This window comes from Heptranchias perlo, chromosome 4, assembly GCF_035084215.1.
Source record: "Heptranchias perlo isolate sHepPer1 chromosome 4, sHepPer1.hap1, whole genome shotgun sequence".
NCBI lineage: Eukaryota > Metazoa > Chordata > Chondrichthyes > Hexanchiformes > Hexanchidae > Heptranchias > Heptranchias perlo.
In genome coordinates this window covers 63,841,150-63,860,064 of record NC_090328.1, presented here as the reverse complement: position 1 = coordinate 63,860,064, position 18,915 = coordinate 63,841,150, and the positions used below count along the sequence as shown (strand labels likewise).

The following is an 18,915-nucleotide window of genomic DNA, read 5'->3' as shown; positions in this document are numbered from 1 at the left end:
ATGTACCCTGAAATATTTAGTTCCCAATCTTTGGTCACTTTGCAACCATGAGTCCGTAATGGCTATTAGATCAAACCCATTGATCTCTATATGTGCAACTAACTCATCTATCTTATTACGAATGTTCCGTGCATTCAGATAAAAAGCCTTTAATTTTGACTTTCTACCATTTTCTCCTGCTTTGACCTTACTTGTTGATGTTCTATTATTGGTAAACTCTCTGTACCTTCCTGCCACACTCTGCTTATCTTTACCTATGCCACTGATTCAAGGATGTGCCAGATGTAGCAAAATCATAAATGTGTTTACAATTTCACTACACCCTACGCACAGAAAAAATCTTCAACCAAGGTGAGGGAACAAAACAAACACATGTAACAGTACGTTTACACCAATTGTTTAATTAGTAATATTCACAAACAAATGAGGCAGAGAAAACAGAAACAGCTGTGACTCCAATTTCAATTGCATCTGTGCTATTTCTACAGGCAAATTAACAAGATATAATTTAAATATATCCAGATAACTGGCACCCTCCCTCTTAGCATGCATGTGATAACATACAAATTGTTCCTTAATCTACTGCTTTCTAATTTAATTATTGCAGAATGTCATTTTCAAGTTCCCATTTTACTGTAGTTCAGGAAGGCAAAGTTATTGAGGCCAATAATACAGCCACAGACAGTGATACTAAGGTAAAAGCGAATCATTTGCTGGTCATGCCTGTGCACCAATCAGCTGGCCTCAAGTGAAAATATGAGATCACCTCATCTAACTATTTTTGTGGTGCTCCCAGTGCATAGCGCACGTCATTGTTGGGAATGTTGCAAAAGTTGTGGGCTGGAAAGCAGTGCCAGCAGCTAGTCAAGGGCTGCTAGCTGCACTTCCAGCACTGATAGGCACAGATAGGATGGATACTAAGGAGCACAGATAGGCACAGATAGGATGGATACTAAGGAGTTTTTTCCCTTCGTTGAGGGTTCTATAACAAGGGGACATAGATTCAAGGTAAAAGGCGGGAGGTTTAGAGGGGATTTGAGAAAGAACTTTTTCACCCAGAGGGTGGTTGGAGTCTGGAACTCACTGCCTGAAAGGGTTGTGGAGGCAGGAACCCTCAACATTCAAGAAGCATTTGGATGAGCACTTGAAATGCCATAGCATACAAGGCTACGGACCAAATGCTGGAATATGGGATTAGAGTAGACAGGGCTGATGGCCGGCGTGGACACGATGGGCCGAAGGGCCTCTATCCGTGCTGTATAACTCTATGACTCTATGACATATAAAAAAGAGCACAAAAACCCCTTTGACAGCCTGGCCATCAAAGGCCAGGCACTATATGCATCATTATGGAAGGATGGCCCTATTAAAAGGAAATATTTAATTTTTTGAAGGCACACCTGCTGTGTTATGGGTTTTGACTTAATTTAAGCAGAAATTGGGGGCTTATTGGGCCTTGCATATATATTTTGATCCGGTTCAATGTGCCACCTACATAGTCAGTGTGCATTATGGAACATGGAGCACATTGTACACTTAATAGGCTCCAACACCCGATAATGTGGGATGGTGTCATTACCAGCCACATTTCGTGTTTTCAATTTGTAGTAACTTAATACCAGGCTTGGAGACTTTAAGACCTCACTGCTGATGTATCTAAAAATAAGAATTTGGATTTAGTTTAAAAAATGTAAATGTAGAAATGAGTCTTCCTGAACCATGTATTTTAAGCTACAATAAGTGTTAGGTCCTTGACTTAATTAAAGCATTTAACCAACATTCTGCCCCCTACTCTAACATAAAACCTGCTGCACAATTCAGTAAAGACTTATCAAGAATGTATTCTTTAAATTTTAATTGTTGAATAATCAAATACATTTTCACTTATCGATATTTTATTAATTGTTTTTCTCTTCTTATTATGGCTTCAAAGGTAACTCACTGAAGACATGTCCAGTTGTCTGTCTGACTTCTGGGGTGCAGATTGACAATATTGTTGGGAGGACAGAAAAGCTTAATGATGAGATGAGGCTGTATTTTGGTCACTGACATCTTCAAGTATTTCTATAATTAAGCAGAGGCATCTGATTTTTATAATGTGGAGCTTAATTTCAGAAAATTAGCAGGTTATGATTGTGCATATCATCTTTATAATATTATTCTCTGCAAACAATAATAACTACAGTACAATAGCAGACTGATAGTGGGCTTTCAGCTACTAGACCAGTATCTATTGTAGGAATTCCTCAGGAAATAGTCCAAAGAGACCATTACAATTTTTCCGTGATTTTGGATAAGCAATCGCTACTGGGCCAATTTGATATACTGTGCAACCATGAAAGGGGTCTGAATAATTAACAGTTAAATTCAAGATTTATTCAGTGGTTTGGAGATTACATAGAACGTGCAGCACAGAAACAGGCCATTCAGCCTAACTGGTCTGTGCCGGTGTTTAAGCTCCACACGAGCCTCCTCCCACCCTACTTCATCTAACCCTATCAGCATTTTCCTTTCTCCCTCATGTACTTATCTAGCTTCCCCTTAAATGGATCTATGCTATTCACCTCAACTACTCCATATGTATTTTCTCGTATTGCAGAGATGGAGTTGTATTCTGAACAGAAAGGTGCCCCATATGCGAAACATTGACCTGTTTGAGTAACAGCCATTCCATCTATAAATTATTTTCTTTGGCCAAGTAAGCTTCCCCCCACATTGCCACCCACAGACCAGCATCTTATTTTAATTTTTTTCTTTCAGGCAGGGATACCTTTACCATTTTTGTTCTTTGGTTGATTGGCAAAACAACATTTTTTTTGGATGACTTGCTGAGGCCCCAGGCTTCTGACTGTGTACTACGATTGCAACACATAGACAGAGGTGGGGCAGAGAGATTATCGACAGCAGACAAAAATGTTGGGCAAGTGTACAATGATCGAGAGATGGGCAGAGATTTCCCAATAATGGGAAAAATGGGGTTCAGCTGGCCCAATGTGTAAGCTTGCCTGCGCCTGCAGGACAAGGGTGGACCTAGCTTAATCTTCCAATTGGACTTTCTTCATCTACTTTGAATAGGCTACAGGCACAAGCCTAAGTTGGGGATCTCCAGCACCATTTGAGAGATGCTATTTTAAGTACTGTAAACAGCCAGACAAGTGCCAGGCAATGACCATCTCCAACAAGAGAGAGTCTAAACACCTCCCCTTGACATTCAACGGCATTACCATCATCGAATCCCCTACCATCAACATCCTGGGGGTCACCATTGACCAGAAACTTAACTGGACCAGTCACATAAATACTGTGGCTACAAGAGCAGGTCAGAGGCTGGGTATTCTGCGGCGAGTGACTCACCTCCTGACTCCCCAAAGCCTTTCCACCATCCACAAGGCGCAAGTCAGGAGTGTGATGGAATACTCTCCACTTGCCTGGATGAGTGCAGCTCCAACAACATTCAAGAAGCTCGACATCATCCAGGACAAAGCAGCCCGCTTGATTGGCACCCCATCCACCACCCTAAACATTCACTCCCTTCACCACCGGTGTACTGTGGCTGCAGTGTGTACCATCCACAGGATGCACTGCAGCAACTCGCCAAGGCTTCTTCGACAGCACCTCCCAAACCTGCGACCTCTACCACTTAGAAGGATAAGGGCAGCAGGCACATGAGAACAACACCACCTGCACGTTCCCCTCCAAGTCACACACCTTCCCGACTTGGAAATATATCGCCGTTCCTTCATCGTCGCTGGGTCAAAATCCTGGAACTCCCTACCTAACAGCACTATGGGAGAACCTTCACCACACGGACTGCAGCGGTTCAAGAAGGCAGCTCACCATCACCTTCTCAAGGGCAATTAGGGATGGGCAATAAATGCTGGCCTCGCCAGCGACGCCCACATCCCATGAACGAATAAAAAAAAAACAACCACTGCCCTTTTACACACACCGTTTCATGGTATCAATGTTGGATGGCACATTATTTGTGGAGGTGGAAGTAACAAGCATGGAACAGCAAACGGATGCTCAGGATTCTGTTTTTTTTTTAGAGATTTCTCAGTGAGGTCAACATTCTTGGATCCACAGGTAGGCCTTAGGCTTCTAACAGCTACCTCCCACTGCCCCCCACCCCCTGTGCTTCTTCGGCTTCCAAATCATTGACATGCATAATGATATTTTTGTGGCCAGATACAACGTTAACATTAATTGACTGCAAATTCTTTCTTTGCAAGTCAGCCAAAAGGTTGATAGGAGAAACTCCCAAATGGGTGCCATTTGCAACACTTTGTATTTGAATAAAGTATACCAATCAGTGTCAGTCCAGTTGATACCTCCTTTCCGCAAGGAAAATGATGGAGGTGTTGCAAATCTTCTGCCTGCCTGTCCTACATCCTGGCAGCAGTTTGGGAATGTGTCTGGGAGCGTTCTTGCACCTTGCCAGGAATTCCATTCAGCAAACCACTCTTAGGCTCTGTAGTTCCCATGCAATACTAAGCCTTCTGAAGGCCCCAAAAATGTTGCAGAAGAAAGGTAATCAATTCCAGAGGCACACCACAGAACCAATTTCCTATTTCTCCCTGCAGGGCTCAGCACTGCCAGTGGATCCTCGGAAAATTTATCCTCCAGAATTATCTCTGTTGCTTTTGTAACTTTTCAAGGGCAATAACATTCTTTCCATGAATATGTGCCCAGAATTGCACACAATACACTAGACGGGATCTTAATGCTTTATACAGCAACAGTAAGTTCGGTGGGTTTCTGCCAGAATGGCCTGAAACTTGTCTGAATCCTGGCCATATGCCAATGTTTCCAGGATGGCCTTGTGCAAGCATAGCCTCTGCCTACCTCTACATTATCATGGACGTAATGAGGTAATGGGGCCAAGAGAGGGGACTTCCTAATTTGTGAGTTACCCACACCTTGGCCCTCAGTCAGGACCCAGTGTACAACCAAAAGAAGCAGAAATGGGCCCATCTCTGATCTGGCAGAGTCACCCCTACACCGTCAAAGGTCGGCTCCTGTAGGCTCCTCCCCCAACACCTTGAACTTCGATGGAGTCAATGGTGGAACTCCATGACAGGTGCATTCTTGGTGTAACTGTTGGAACAATGCCTCCATTCACATAAGCACTGTGCTAATTGTAAATAGATTTTTAGGGGTCTAAATTGAGCCACTATGAAGGCGCTACGCAGACTCCTAAGGACCCAAAATGCCATCCAGAATACGTGCACCAAACTCCATATTGGTAAAGATGTTCGCACATGCGCAGATAATGAACGCCGGCACCGTGTAAAGTAGGGAGAATATGCAGCAGATCAGTGTGCAATGCTGATTTAAAGGAACAGATGTGATTTTGGAACTCAATGCTCCAGCCAATGCACTGTCTTAACCTCGCACAGCTGAACAGGTCTTAAACAGCATGGAAGACACCTCGCCAGCGTTATTTAAAGGGATCATGCAGGAGTCACAGGTTAGTTGCTGGATTATTGCTGCTGGCTGCTGATGCATTTGTACCTGTTTTTGGAAGTCTCCTGTACTTGATTACTAGGACTAGGGGACATAGCCTAAAAATTAGAGTGAGGACTTGCAGGACTGAAGTTAGGAAACGCTTCTACGCGCAAGGGGTGGTAGAAGTTTGGAACGCTGTACCACAAACGACAGATGATGCGAGCTCAATTGTTAATTTTAAATCTGAGATTGATAGATTTTTGTTAATCAAAGATATTAAGGGATATGGGGCTAAGGCGGATATATGGAGCTAGGTCACAGATCAGTCATGATCTCATTGAATAGCGGAACAGGCTCGAGGGGCTCAATGGCCTACTCTTGTTCTTATCTTCCTATGTTCCTATAATAAAGTTTCAATACTCTACAAGGAGTGGGCTGGCTAGCTGACAGGCAACAGCAAAGGAGCTGGCGGAGTGGCAGGGTTGGGACAGGAATGCTGTCATCCTGAGAGAGGACAGCAGGTTCATGTTTCATGAAGCCACTGCCACTTGCTGCCTTCCTGTTATGTGCCACCTTCTCCTGCAAGAAAGCAGGACGTGTGTTGGTGAGTGTCCTGCAAGATGTTTGGGTGGTGTGGTTGTCATGGTTGAATCGCTGCCAGTTGTGTGACTTGTGAGTTGTGAGTGTGTGGCTGAAAGAGTTTGTTGGTAGGTGGGTGATTGGGGAGTGGGGGGGTGTAGTGCTTGGAGCAGTGGATGTGGCTAGTGGTGCAATTGATAGGAGATGCTACTTGACAGTTGACCTCATTCACCTTGACCACTCGCGTCAAAGCATTGAGCTTCTTCCTGCACTGCATCCACGTTTGACGGTGCTATGCTTCTGGTATTGACTTTATCCCCTACTGCCTCAGCAGCATATGTCTGGAGGGCCTCTTGTTTCCTCTGCGGATATAGGATGCCCCTCCTTCTGTCCACCTCTTGCTCCAAAGCCTCTAGTGCATCACCAGAGAACCTTGGTGCACGCTCTCTCACAGGCCCGGTACAAACTCAGATCAGCAGATTGTTGGGGTCTGGCGTGCAGATTGGAGGATGTGCAATGTAGTTGTGCGCAACCTTTATTCAGTGTTTTAAAAAACTCAACAGTTTGTAAACATAGGGTCAGGACCTGCATCTGTGTTTTATGTGTGCGATATCTGATCTCCGTTCAGACTCCGTGCGGACCCGTATCTTATATTTTGCAAATATCAGAGTGCCACAAACATTGAGCAGCCAGTTGTTGCTCATTAAAAATTCCAGAGGTCCCATCATCACCATGCTGCACTATATTGCAGCACAGATTCACTTCACCATTGACTTCCACCACTTCCTACAGCCACAATGCACCTCCCCTTTAAGAGGTGCAGGCTGTCTTTAAGTGGTGGTAGCCACTCCCGATATCTGGCCCCCTGCTGGTGAGCAGCCGCTCAACAGCGTAAGTAGTTGCGCAACCGGGTAAATCACCAAGTAGCACGAATGTTACCTGCTACCTGCATCTCAACGACCAGGTGCAGGTTAATCATGCACCAAGACCTCCACCCCCCCCCCCCCGCCCGGTTATGGGGGTTATCCAATATAACCCCCCGTACCTTTAATTCTCCTTCCCAATTAATGTGCTGTGTCATTAATGCATTTAACACATATTCTCCCTTTTAGTTCTTTGCTCCCACACAAATTATTTTAGTTATCCACATTAGACTGGATCTGCCAACTGCTGGCATATTAATCTAGTCTTCTACTCTTTTCAACCTCGGTCATGTCCTGCACTATGGGCTCTGGCTTAAGATTTTCAAACGAGGAAAAACCTGTTACACAACCTAATGATGTAACACTAGGGATGATTAACTGATCTCAGTGAGGAAGAATGTTTGCAGGGCCCACAACTTGGGAAATGCCAGGGATGTGATCTGTGATTACTTGAGATGCATTTCCTGTGGATGTCGTTTCACAGAATCTCCCCTGTTTCTCTTAGAGCTACTGTTATGCAGCCCAGTGATGTGATGTTGTCTCTCTAGTAAAAAAGGCTATGACATACTGGGGTCAGTAATACGCACTTCAGCTGTGCTTTGGGCACCAGTGATCCACATTATGGGGTGCTGAGGCCCAAAGCACCTGATTCACGTTGCACACCATAGTGTGCACCGGAAACACTTGCACTAAAGCCCCAAGTTCAAAGCTTTCTTACTGTACAACTGTTTTGCTGCTTTGGTACAAAAGAACTTTTTACAATCTATGTCTACAGGGCAGTTTCAGGAACAGTTTCTGCACTCACGCCTATGAGTTTCTGCCAATCACAAAGCCAGAACACAAAGGCAAAGAGCAAGGTCTATAGTTTGTATACACAAACTGTAATTCCCTCACATGACACCCATTGCAACAAGCTTTAGTTAGTTCAGCTAGTCTCTTTTTAAGAGATGTTCTCTCTGTTGCTTTTAATGGGTGTCTCCATATCAAATACCATCCCGAGCCAGGAGGTGGATGATCTGCTCTGACAATTTCTCCTCCAAAACCTGCAACCTCCCTTACCATGCCATTTACAGTGGGTGCTGAATTACTGGTCCACATCACAGGTGCACCAGCCACATTATGGGGAGTACCAGGCGTACCTAAAAATGAGGTGCCAACCTGATGAAGCTACAACACTGGACTACACACTAGCTAAACAGCGGAAGCAACATGCTATAGACAGAGCTAAGCAATCCCACAACCAACGGATCAGATCAAAGCTCTGCAGTCCTGCCACATTTAGTTGTGAATGGTGGTGGACAATTAAACAATTAATGGGAGGAGGAGGCTCCGTGAACATCCCCATCTTCAATGGTGGCAGAGCCCAGGACGTGAGTGCAAAAGACAAGGTGGAAAACATTTGCAACCGTCTTCAGCCAGAAGTGCCAAGTGGATGATTCATCTCGGCCTCCTCCCGAGATCCCCACTATCACAGAAGCCAGTCTTCAGCCAATTCGATTCACTCCACATGATATTAAGAAACGGCCGAGTGCACCGGATATAGCAAAGGCTATGGGCCCTGACAACATCCTGGCTAGTGCTGAAGTCTTGTGCTCCAGAACTAGCCGCGCATCCAGCCAAGCTGTTCCAGTACAGCTACAACATTGGCATCTATCCGATAAAGTGGAAAATTGCCCAGGTATGTCCTGTCCACAAAAAGCAGGACAAATCTAATCCAGCCAATTACCGCCCCATCAGTCTACTCTCAATCATCAGCAAAGTTATGGAAGGTGTCGTTGAAAGTGCTATCAAGCGGCACTTACTAAACAATAACCTGCTCACCGATGCTCAGTTTGGGTTCCGCCAGGACCACTTACAGCCTTGGTCCAAACATGGACAAAAGAGCTGAATTCTAGAGGTGAGGTGAGAGTGACTGCCCTTGACACCAAGGCAGCATTTGACCGAGTGTGCCATCAAGGAGCCCTAGTAAAATTGAAGTCAATGGAATCAGGGGTAAAACTCTCCATTGGCTGGAGTCATAACTAGCACAAAGGAAGATGGTAGTGGTTGTTGGAGGCTAATCACCTCAGCCCCAGGACATTGCTGCAGGAGTTCCCCAGGGCAGTGTCCTAGGCCCAACCATCTTCAGCTGCTTCATCAAAAATCTTCCCTTCATCATAAGGTCAGAAGTGGGGATGTTCGCTGATGATTGCACAGTGTTTAGTTCCATTCACAACCCCTCAGATAATGCGTGCCCGCATGCAGCAAGACATGGAAAACATCCAGGCTTGGACTGATAAGTGGCAAGTAACATTTGCGCCAGACAAGTGCCAGGCAATGACCATCTCCAACAAGAGAGTGTCTAACCAACTCCCCATGACATTAAAAGGCATTATCATTGCCGAATCCCCCACCATCAACATCCTGGGGGGGGGGGTTACCATTGACCAGAAACTTAACTGAACCAGCCACATAAATACTGTGGCTACAAGAGCAGGTCAGAGGCTGGGTATTCTGCGACAAGTGACTCACCTCCTGACTCCCTAAAGCCTTTCCACTATCTACAAGGCAGAAGTCAGGAGTGCAATGGAATACTCTCCACTTGCCTGGATGATTGCAGCTCCAACAACACTCAAGAAGCCCGATACCATCCAGGACAAAGTAGCCTGCTTGATTGGCACCCTATCCACCACCTTAAACATTCACTCCCTCCACCACCAGCGCACTGTAGCTGAAGTGTGTACCATCTACAAGATGCACTGCAGCAACTCACCAAGGCTTCTTCGACAGCACCTCCCAAACCCATGGCCTCTCCCACCGAGAAGGACAAAGGCAGCAGGCGCATGGGAACACTACCACCTGCACGTTCCCATCCAAATCACACACCATTCTGACTTGGAAATATATCGCCGTTCCTTCATCATAGCTGGGTCAAAATCCTAGAACTTCCTACCTAACAGCACTGTGGGAGAACCTTCACCACACGGACTGCGGCGGTTCAAGATGGCGGCTCACCACCACCTTCTCAAGGGCAATTAGGGATGGGCAATAAATGCTGGCCATGTCAGTGACACCCACACTCCATGAATGAATAAAAAAAACCTCTTGCATTGCAAATGTTGTCTTGATTAGCCTCTTGCACAGCTGGTGCACAGGCTCCCAGCACTCTTGGCATTTCCGTTCTCATTGCCCTGCACTCAGGTAAAAAGGCCTGGAGTAGACCTTAAACCTCTGTGCCTGATAATACGATGCTATAGGCTGCATTTACAACTTTCTGAAATGTGAAATATGACTAACAGGAAGTGCACGTACATGTGAAGTAAGATAGAAAAACAAACAAAGAATTCTATTAGTACTGGGTCTTTTTTTTGAAGTCCATTGGAGGGCATTTTTCCCAAGTGATGCTAATTTTTATGCTGACCCAATATGTACAAATGCACATTTCCAGCATGGGTCACAGAAGTGGCTTTTGGGGCAGTTATCTGGCAGGACAGCTTCCTGTCTAACTTTCCTCTTCCGCCTGCCAAGATTATTCCAGTTTCCTGGCACAACAGCACAGGAAATTTGAAGCCTTCAATTTTATATATATTCAGCTTTTTTCAATGCATAATGGACGTACCTTTCCTGCTGTGTGGTCTAAGGTTGGCTTCAGATGAAGTCTGTATAGGTGGAAGTTTGTGTGTATGTAATCCTATAAATCCAAAATAAAATGTACAATGATAATGTGACAAAATACATGATAAATCTTCAATTCAAATAAACCAAAAAATGCCACATCAGCCCCCTTTGTAAGGGGGTCAAAAAATACTCTCAAGTTTTGGAGATCTTCGGGGGTCCAGAATGTGTCCTAAGCCTGGACCTGCCTTTGGACGCCCAGTACTCAGATTTTATTTTTCTGCACTAAAGTACGGTTCTATTAAAGAACAAAAATAATTATTTGTCAGATGGTGAACTGACAAAACTGGCTGCTGGGAATTAGATTTTAGATTTTTTTAAAAGTTACATTTCTGGAGTGCCATATCATGTTGCTGAGATACTCAAAGCCCCTTGCATACAATTAATTATTTTGAAGCGTAGTGACTGTTGTTATGTAGGCAAACAGGCACCTATTTTGCCTGCAGAAAAATTCCACAAACAGCAATGAGATGAATGACCAGTTAATTTGTTTTTGCAATTGTATTCCTTGTGTAAGAATTCCCAGCTTTTCTTCAAATAGTGCTGTAGGATCTTTAACATTTACCTGAATGATTCCTTCATTTAACATCTCATCCAAAGGTCAATATCTCCAATAATGCAGCACTCACATAGCCTACATTATGCATCCAAGTCCCATGACCTTCTGACTGAGGGGTGAGATTATTTTCAACTAAGCCAAGCTGAATTTTAGAGCAATAATCCCTTTACGTTAAACACTGATTATTGTCATAGCCGTCAAAAGACATTGGGGATCGATAATATGGTACTGCTGCAGTGGTGCCAAGGTTTGCTGCTCTTCAGACATTGTAGCCCAATTTTAACTTGGGGTGCATTTTGGTTGAGTGGGTTGTGGGGCGGGTGGGAAACCTCTGTGGGCAGCTGAGCATTTTAACTCCCAGGCCTCATTACAATATCACTGGTGGGCTGTCCTCCTGATTGCCTGCAGAATTGGGCAGCCTGCCCCCCTGCTGCATGCAATTTCTGGCACGACTCCCAACTGCACCTCTTGAACAAGTTTGCATTCCCTGTTTTTATTTGCTGCATCCAAACTGCCTTTAAAGTCCTACAAACAGTTGGGAAAAACTTACTGGCAGCCAGGACATGCAGAAAGGCTGCCCCATAATTTTCTGATGCCTGCCTGGAGATTTTCATTGAGGAAGTGAGGGGTAGGAGGGAACAACCTTTCCCCACAAGCCGCAAGGGCGTTTCCAAGGTCAGCATGAAGCATGCGAGGGCAGAGGTGACTGAAAGGGCCAGTGCCTCCAGCAATAACCCCCCCAGGACCTGGCTTCAGTGTAGTAAGAGATTCAATGACCTCACAAGAGCAGCAAGGGTGATTATAGCTCTTCATATCTCCACCTATCTCAACTGCACCTCACAACACTCTTTTTACCCCTTCCCTCACCAGTCTCAACAATTGCCTCACTTCAATCATGAGGGCACACTGCAAAACCTCTCTTTCTCATTACAAGCACACTCACCCTTTCCTTTCCTCCCTCCACACCCTACACTGACACCATTCTCTTCTCACATACTATCACTTTCACAACTACCAACTCCTCCCACCACTCTTCCCTCACTTCTCATTTGGGTTTACATTCATCAACTCCCCATCCTCATTCCATTTTGCTGCTTCTCCACCTCTCATCAAATCCACTATATGATCCGAGAAGGTTGCAAGGAGATTTGATAAAGGTATTTAAAATCACGAAGGGTCTAGACAGAGAGAAACTGTTCCCATTGGCAGAAGGGTCAAGAACCGGAGGACATAGATTTAAGGTGATTGGCAAAAGAACCAAAGGTGACATGAGGAAAAACCTCAGCGAGTGGTTAGGATCTGGAATACACTGCCTGTGGGGTGGGGGTGGGGGGGGGGGGGGGGTTGGTGGAGGCAGATTCAATCGTGGCTTTCAAAAGGGAACTGGATAAGTACTTGAAAGGAAAAAATTTGCAGGGCTACGGGGATGGGATGGGGGAGTGGGACCAGCTGGATTGCTCTTGCATAGAGCCGGCACGGACTCGATGGGCTAAATGGCCTCCTTCCGTGCTGTAACCTTTCTATGATTCTATATGCACAAGCCCCACACTTCTCCACGTACCTTTTCAACAGCCACTCACTAACTCTCACTCTCTCTCTGCAGGTCAAGACAGTGCATAATATGAATGAGAGTGTCAAGATTGGGGGGGGGAGGTGGGGGATGAGTGCCTAACCTCATTGCTCTCACCCAAGCATAGGAACATAGGAAAATAGGAACAGGAATAGGCAACTTAGCAGAGAAGGATGCCCAGGAAATCAGTGGCCCAGGCAGAGCCAGCACCATCAGGGAAAGTGAGGCTGGCGGTTTACCAGAGCAGGGTTTCTGCAGATTATTTACGACTCTTCCCTTACCTTATCAAAGATGCAGCAAGCGGCACAATGTCAAGCTATTTTATCAAGACTATCACCTGTAAATGCGCAGCTTCTAACTCCCATCCTAACTCTTGTTCCGGTCCTTTTTCCTCTAGGTCCTTCTTGGCAGCAAGAAGAAAGCTTGGAGGAGGACAATCCTCCCAACGATACACCATCAAGCACTCCATTCCTCCCAAGCACCAGCTCAGACATTGGCACTCCGCATGATAGTGAGATCGAGGGTTCTGCACGTGATGAGTCACAGAGCACCAGTGAGCAGCGACAGGTACTGGTGGCAGGAACTGCACAGCAAAGAGCTCACCAGAGGGTGAGGTCCTCTCCCAGCTCCGCTCAGGAGGGCACTGGTAATCACTTCAGGGGCCCAGCCATGAGAAGAAAACTGATCACATTACACAAACAGCTGTACATGGTATTGGAAGGCCTGCCAAGGAGTTTCACCACCATGGCTGACAATATAACAGGCTGTGTGGTGTCATCTTGCATGATATCAGCACTCTACAGTCCACATTGGACAGTGTGGTCACCTCCAGGGATGCTGTAGGTGAGCCCCCAAACAGGAGTCCATGTTTGCATGTTTTGCAGCTTTGTCATGCAGGCTCTGGGCTCCAGCGTTGAGAGACAGGTGTCCACCTTGGACAGATTGGTGGACCAGTCAAGAGGCTTTGAAGGAGCCACCCATCTTTTGTAGTCTACTCTCCCACATATCAGTGGAAGCGATGAGCCCCAGCCCCACAGGAGAGGCAGTGGGGCAATGGGAACGGTACATGTTGCCGTCTCCCAGGATTTTTTTTTTTTATTCGTTCACGGGATGTTGGCGTCGCTGGCGAGGCCGGCATTTATTGCCCATCCCTAATTGCCCTCGAGAAGGTGGTGGTGAGCCGCCTTCTTGAACCGCTGCAGTCCGTGTGGTGACGGTTCTCCCACAGTGTTGTTAGGTAGGGAGTTCCAGGATTTTGACCCAGCGACGATGAAGGAACAGCGATATATTTCCAAGTCGGGATGGTGTGTGACTTGGAGGGGAACGTGCAGGTGGTGTTGTTCCCATGCACCTGCTGCCCTTGTCCTTCTAGGTGGTAGAGGTCGCGGGTTTGGGAGGTGCTGTCGAAGAAGCCTTGGCGAGTTGCTGCAGTGCATCCTGTGGATGGTACACACTGCAGCCACAGTGCGCCGGTGGTGAAGGGAGTGAATGTTTAGGGTGGTGGATGGGGTGCCAATCAAGCGGGCTGCTTTATCTTGGATGGTGTCGAGCTTCTTGAGTGTTGTTGGAGCTGCACTCATCCAGGCAAGTGGAGAGTATTCCATCACACTCCTGACTTGTGCCTTGTAGATGGTGGAAAGGCTTTAGGGAGTCAGGAGGTGAGTCACTCGCCGCAGAATACCCAGCCTCTGACCTGCTCTCATAGCCACAGTATTTATATGGCTGGTCCAGTTAAGTTTCTGGTCAATGGTGACCCCCAGTATTTTGATGGTGGGGGATTCGGCGATGGTAATGCCGTTGAATGTCAAGGGGAGGTGGTTAGACTCTCTCTTGTTGGAGATGGTCATTGCCTGGCTCTTATCTGGCGCGAATGTTACTTGCCACTTATTAGCCCAAGCCTGGATGTTGTCCAGGTCTTGCTGCATGCAGGCTCGGACTGCTTCATTATCTGAGGGGTTGCGAATGGAACTGAACACTGTGCAGTCATCAGCGAACAGCCCCATTTCTGACCTTATGATGGAGGGAAGGTCATTGATGAAGCAGCTGAAGATGGTTGGGCCAAGGACACTGCCCTGAGGAACTCCTGCAGCAATGCCCTGGGGCTGAGATGATTGGCCTCCAACAACCACTACCATCTTCCTTTGTGCGAGGTATGACTCCAGCCATTGGAGAGTTTTCCCCCTGATTCCCATTGACTTCAATTTTACGAGGGCTCCTTGGTGCCACACTCGGTCAAATGCTGCCTTGATGTCAAGGGCAGTCACTCTCACCTCACCTCTGGAATTCAGCTCTTTTGTCCATGTTTGGACCAAGGCTGTAATGAGGTCTGGAGCCGATTGGTCCTGGCGGAACCCAAACTGAGCATCGGTGAGCAGGTTATTGGTGAGTAAGTGCCGCTTGATAGCACTGTCGACGACACCTTCCATCACTTTGCTGATGATTGAGAGTAGACTGATGGGGCGGTAATTGGCCGGATTGGATTTGTCCTGCTTTTTGTGGACAGGACATACCTGGGCAATTTTCCACATTGTCGGGTGGATGCCAGTGTTGTAGCTGTATTGGAACAGCTTGGCTAGAGGCGCAGCTAGTTCTGGAGCACAAGTCTTCAGCACTACAGCTGGGATGTTGTCAGGGCCCATAGCCTTTGCTGTATCCAGTGCACTCAGCCGTTTCTTGATATCACGTGGAGTGAATCGAATTGGCCGAAGACTGGCTTCCGTGATGGTGGGGATATCGGGAGGAGGCTGAGATGGATTATCCACTCGGCACTTCTGGCTGAAGATGGTTGCAAACGCTTCAGCCTTGTCTTTTGCACTCACGTGCTGGACTCCGCCATCATTGAGAATGGGGATGTTTGCAGAGCCTCCTCCTCCCGTTAGTTGTTTAATTGTCCACCACCATTCACGACTGGATGTGGCAGGACTGCAGAGCTTTGATCTGATCCGTTGGTTGTGGAATCGCTTAGCTCTGTCTATAGCATGTTGCTTCCGCTGTTTAGCATGCATGTAGTCCTGAGTTGTAGCTTCACCAGGTTGGCACCTCATTTTTAGGTACGCCTGGTGCTGCTCCTGGCATGCTCTTCCACACTCCTCATTGAACCAGGGTTGATCCCCTGGCTTGTTGGTAATGGTGGAGTGAGGAATATGCCGGGCCATGAGGTTACAGATTGTGCTGGAATACAATTTTGCTGCTGCTGATGGCCCACAGCGCCTCATGGATGCCCAGTTTTGAGCTGCTAGATCTGTTCTGAATCTATCCCATTTAGCACGGTGGTAGTGCCACACAACACGTTGGATGGTGTCCTCAGTGCGAAGACGGGATTTCATCTCCACGAGGACTGTGCGGTGGTCACTCCTACCAATACTGTCATGGACAGATGCATTTGCGACAGGTAGATTGGTGAGGACGAGGTCAAGTAAGTTTTTCCCTCGTGTTGGTTCGCTCACCACCTGCCGCAGGCCCAGTCTAGCAGCTATGTCCTTCAGGACTCGGCAAGCTCGGCCAGTCGTGGTGCTACCAGAGCCACTCTTGGTGATGGACCTTGAAGTCCCCCACCCAGAGTACATTTTGTGCCCTTGCTACCCTCAGTGCTTCCTCCAAGTGGTGCTCAACATGGAGGAGGACTGATTCATCAGCTGAGGGAGGACGGTAGGTGGTAATCAGCAGGAGGTTTCCTTGCCCATGTTTGACCTGATGCCATGAGATTTCATGGGGTCCAGAGTCAATGTTGAGGACTCCCAGGGCCACTCCCTCCTGATTGTATATCACTGTACCGCCACCTCTGGTGGGTCTGTCCTGCCGGTGGGACAGGACATACCCAGGGATGGTGATGGAAGAGTCTGGGACGTTGGCTGAAAGATATGATTCTGTGAGTGTGGCTATGTCATATGCTTGACTCGTCTGTGGGACAGCTCTCCCAATTTTGGCACAAGTCCCCAGATGTTAGTAAGGAGGACCTTGCAGGGTCGACTGGGCTTGGTGTTTTGCCGTTGTCGTGTCCGGTGCCTAGTGGTCCGATGCCGGGTGGTCCGTCCGGTTTTATTCTTATTATGACTTTTTGTAGCGAGATTTTACAACTGAGTGGCTTGCTAGGCCATTTCAGAGGGCAATTAAGAATCAACCACATTGCTGTGGGTCTGGAGTCACATATAGGCCAGACCGGGTAAAGACGGCAGGTTTCCTTCCCTAAAGGACATTAGTGAACCAGATGGGTTTTTACGACAATCCGGTAGTTTCATGGCCATCATTACTGATACTAGTATTTTAATTCCAGATTTTTATTTAATTAATTGAATTTAATTAATTAATTGAATTTAAATTCACCAGCTGCCGTGGCAGGATTTGAACTCATGACTCTGGATTTTAGTCCAGGCCTCTGGATTGCTAGCCCCGTAACATAACCACTATGCTACCGTACCCGGATGTCAGTACGTCTGCTCTTTCTCCAACCTCCCAACCAATACCCGTCATGGTGCCAGTAAGTTAGCTGGGTCAGCAGACTGTTCTGGCAACAGCCGAGGAGTACAGGCTCAAACACCCAGAAGTCACTGGCCATAAACATCTGAAGGGTCTCAACATGACAAACAACAGCCTTCTACCACCTTTGCTGAGGCCACTAGGGGAGCACCTCGTAGGGGTAGCAGACTGAGGAAATCATCTTTTCACTTTCAACACTATGGGTTGAGTACTTGGGCCAGAGGTGAATTCAAGGCAATTACTATGTTTGGTTTTAAACTGATCACCTTATTAAATTTAGCACTTTGGTTTACAGTGTGGTTTCATTGCAGCCTCTGAGTCTGCACTCTCGGTATTTCATTGATACAGGCATTGTCTAAGCAAGACCCCAGAGTCACCGGAATCTCTGAGCAATTAGCCGATCCCTTACTTCTCTTGATGCAAGGTGTTGGAGTGTCTCTGTACTATCTGCCTGCAGAAGGCTGCAGATAACCAGCAGCAGCAAAGGCAGGCAAAAGAGGGTACACTAAAGCTGCAAGGGCTGAAAGGAAATAGAGGGAGAGGGGGCGGAGAAGTTCAGCAGCCTCCCCCAAGCTGATGGCCAGTATCATCTTCTGCTTTTAATTTTTTTTCCCCCCTCATTCTCTTACTCAGTCATTCACTCTCTCACACACAGACATACACTATAACACTACAGTCTAATACACTACAATGTCTTGCCATGTAAAGTTTTATTTCAGAAGTTTTACTGCTAGCAATCTAGACTATCCTTTTTTTCTGTTCCTCCAGGTGCCCAAGAAGATCATCTGCCAGAGCCCATTGACCGGCCTCAATCCAACATCTCATTATCCATTACTGGAGGGTAATTTTGACTTTTATCGCCAGGCTTAAAACAGGCAATAGCAAATCGGCATCCTGTTTTACATCTCACCCGATTTTCTTTTCCATAGACGTTTCCCTACATGCGGCGTGTACTACTGGTAGGGGGAGTGAGGGGTAGGGCTGGCTTCACAGCCCACTCCCCTCCCATCTGCTCCTCTTGCTTTTGCTCCCCATATCATCTGATGAAAGGTGGTAGTTTGCCCAGGATACCAGCAAAAAGGCCTACATTTCTGTCAATGGAGGGATAGGGTCTAGGAGAGACCTCCTCTCCCTCTAAATGGGCCCCCATTCAGTTACTTTTGTAGGCCTTGGTTTCTGTATCTTTGGGGCACTTCTTCCCCTTTAAGGTCCCTCACTGCCTCATCTGGTGTTGCAGCAGTTGTCCTGATGTAGCACCACCTGAGTTCCCTAACTTGCAGCGGAGGGCTCAACTTGGTGTTGGAAATCTCACTGGAAGCCCGTGTTGCATGGGCAATGACTCCAAATTAGGAAAATAGGTTGGTGTCAGGGTGGGGTCAGAGGAGCAGGCGGAAGTCCCATCCTGCTACGAATCCACACCAAGGAGGGAAATCCTGCTCAAAGTGCCTATACACATGTACCCATCAATTGAAATAAGGTACTCACCTAGTTATACATTTTTTGCTTTTACAGAGGAGTACATCAAGATGAATGATGTCAATGATAAGGAATGGAACCTATTTCCACTTTGAAGTCTCAGCATCAGCCCATTTACTTTAGGAAGGATTTCTGCTTGGGAGCTTATATCCAAAGGGTGACTGGATAAGGTGAGACAACCTAGCTCCTTACTGTATAAATCTGCATTTCTTTTTTTCTGCTTTCACCAA

General features: G+C 46.7%; 1 protein-coding gene across 1 annotated transcript in view; it reads right to left on the bottom strand.

The window, feature by feature from the left end:
* Positions 1-414: 414 nt before the first annotated feature.
* The window catches only part of LOC137320501 (uncharacterized), a 58,690-nt gene continuing 40,189 nt past the window's right edge, over positions 415-18,915 (bottom strand). Inside the window, exons 10-11 of the mRNA XM_067982194.1 lie at positions 10,549-10,620; positions 415-2,064 (exon numbers count right to left, since the gene is read on the bottom strand). Of these exons, the coding sequence (XP_067838295.1) occupies positions 2,015-2,064; positions 10,549-10,620 (122 nt within the window). The 3' untranslated portion in view covers positions 415-2,014. The remainder of the gene's footprint in view (positions 2,065-10,548; positions 10,621-18,915) is intronic.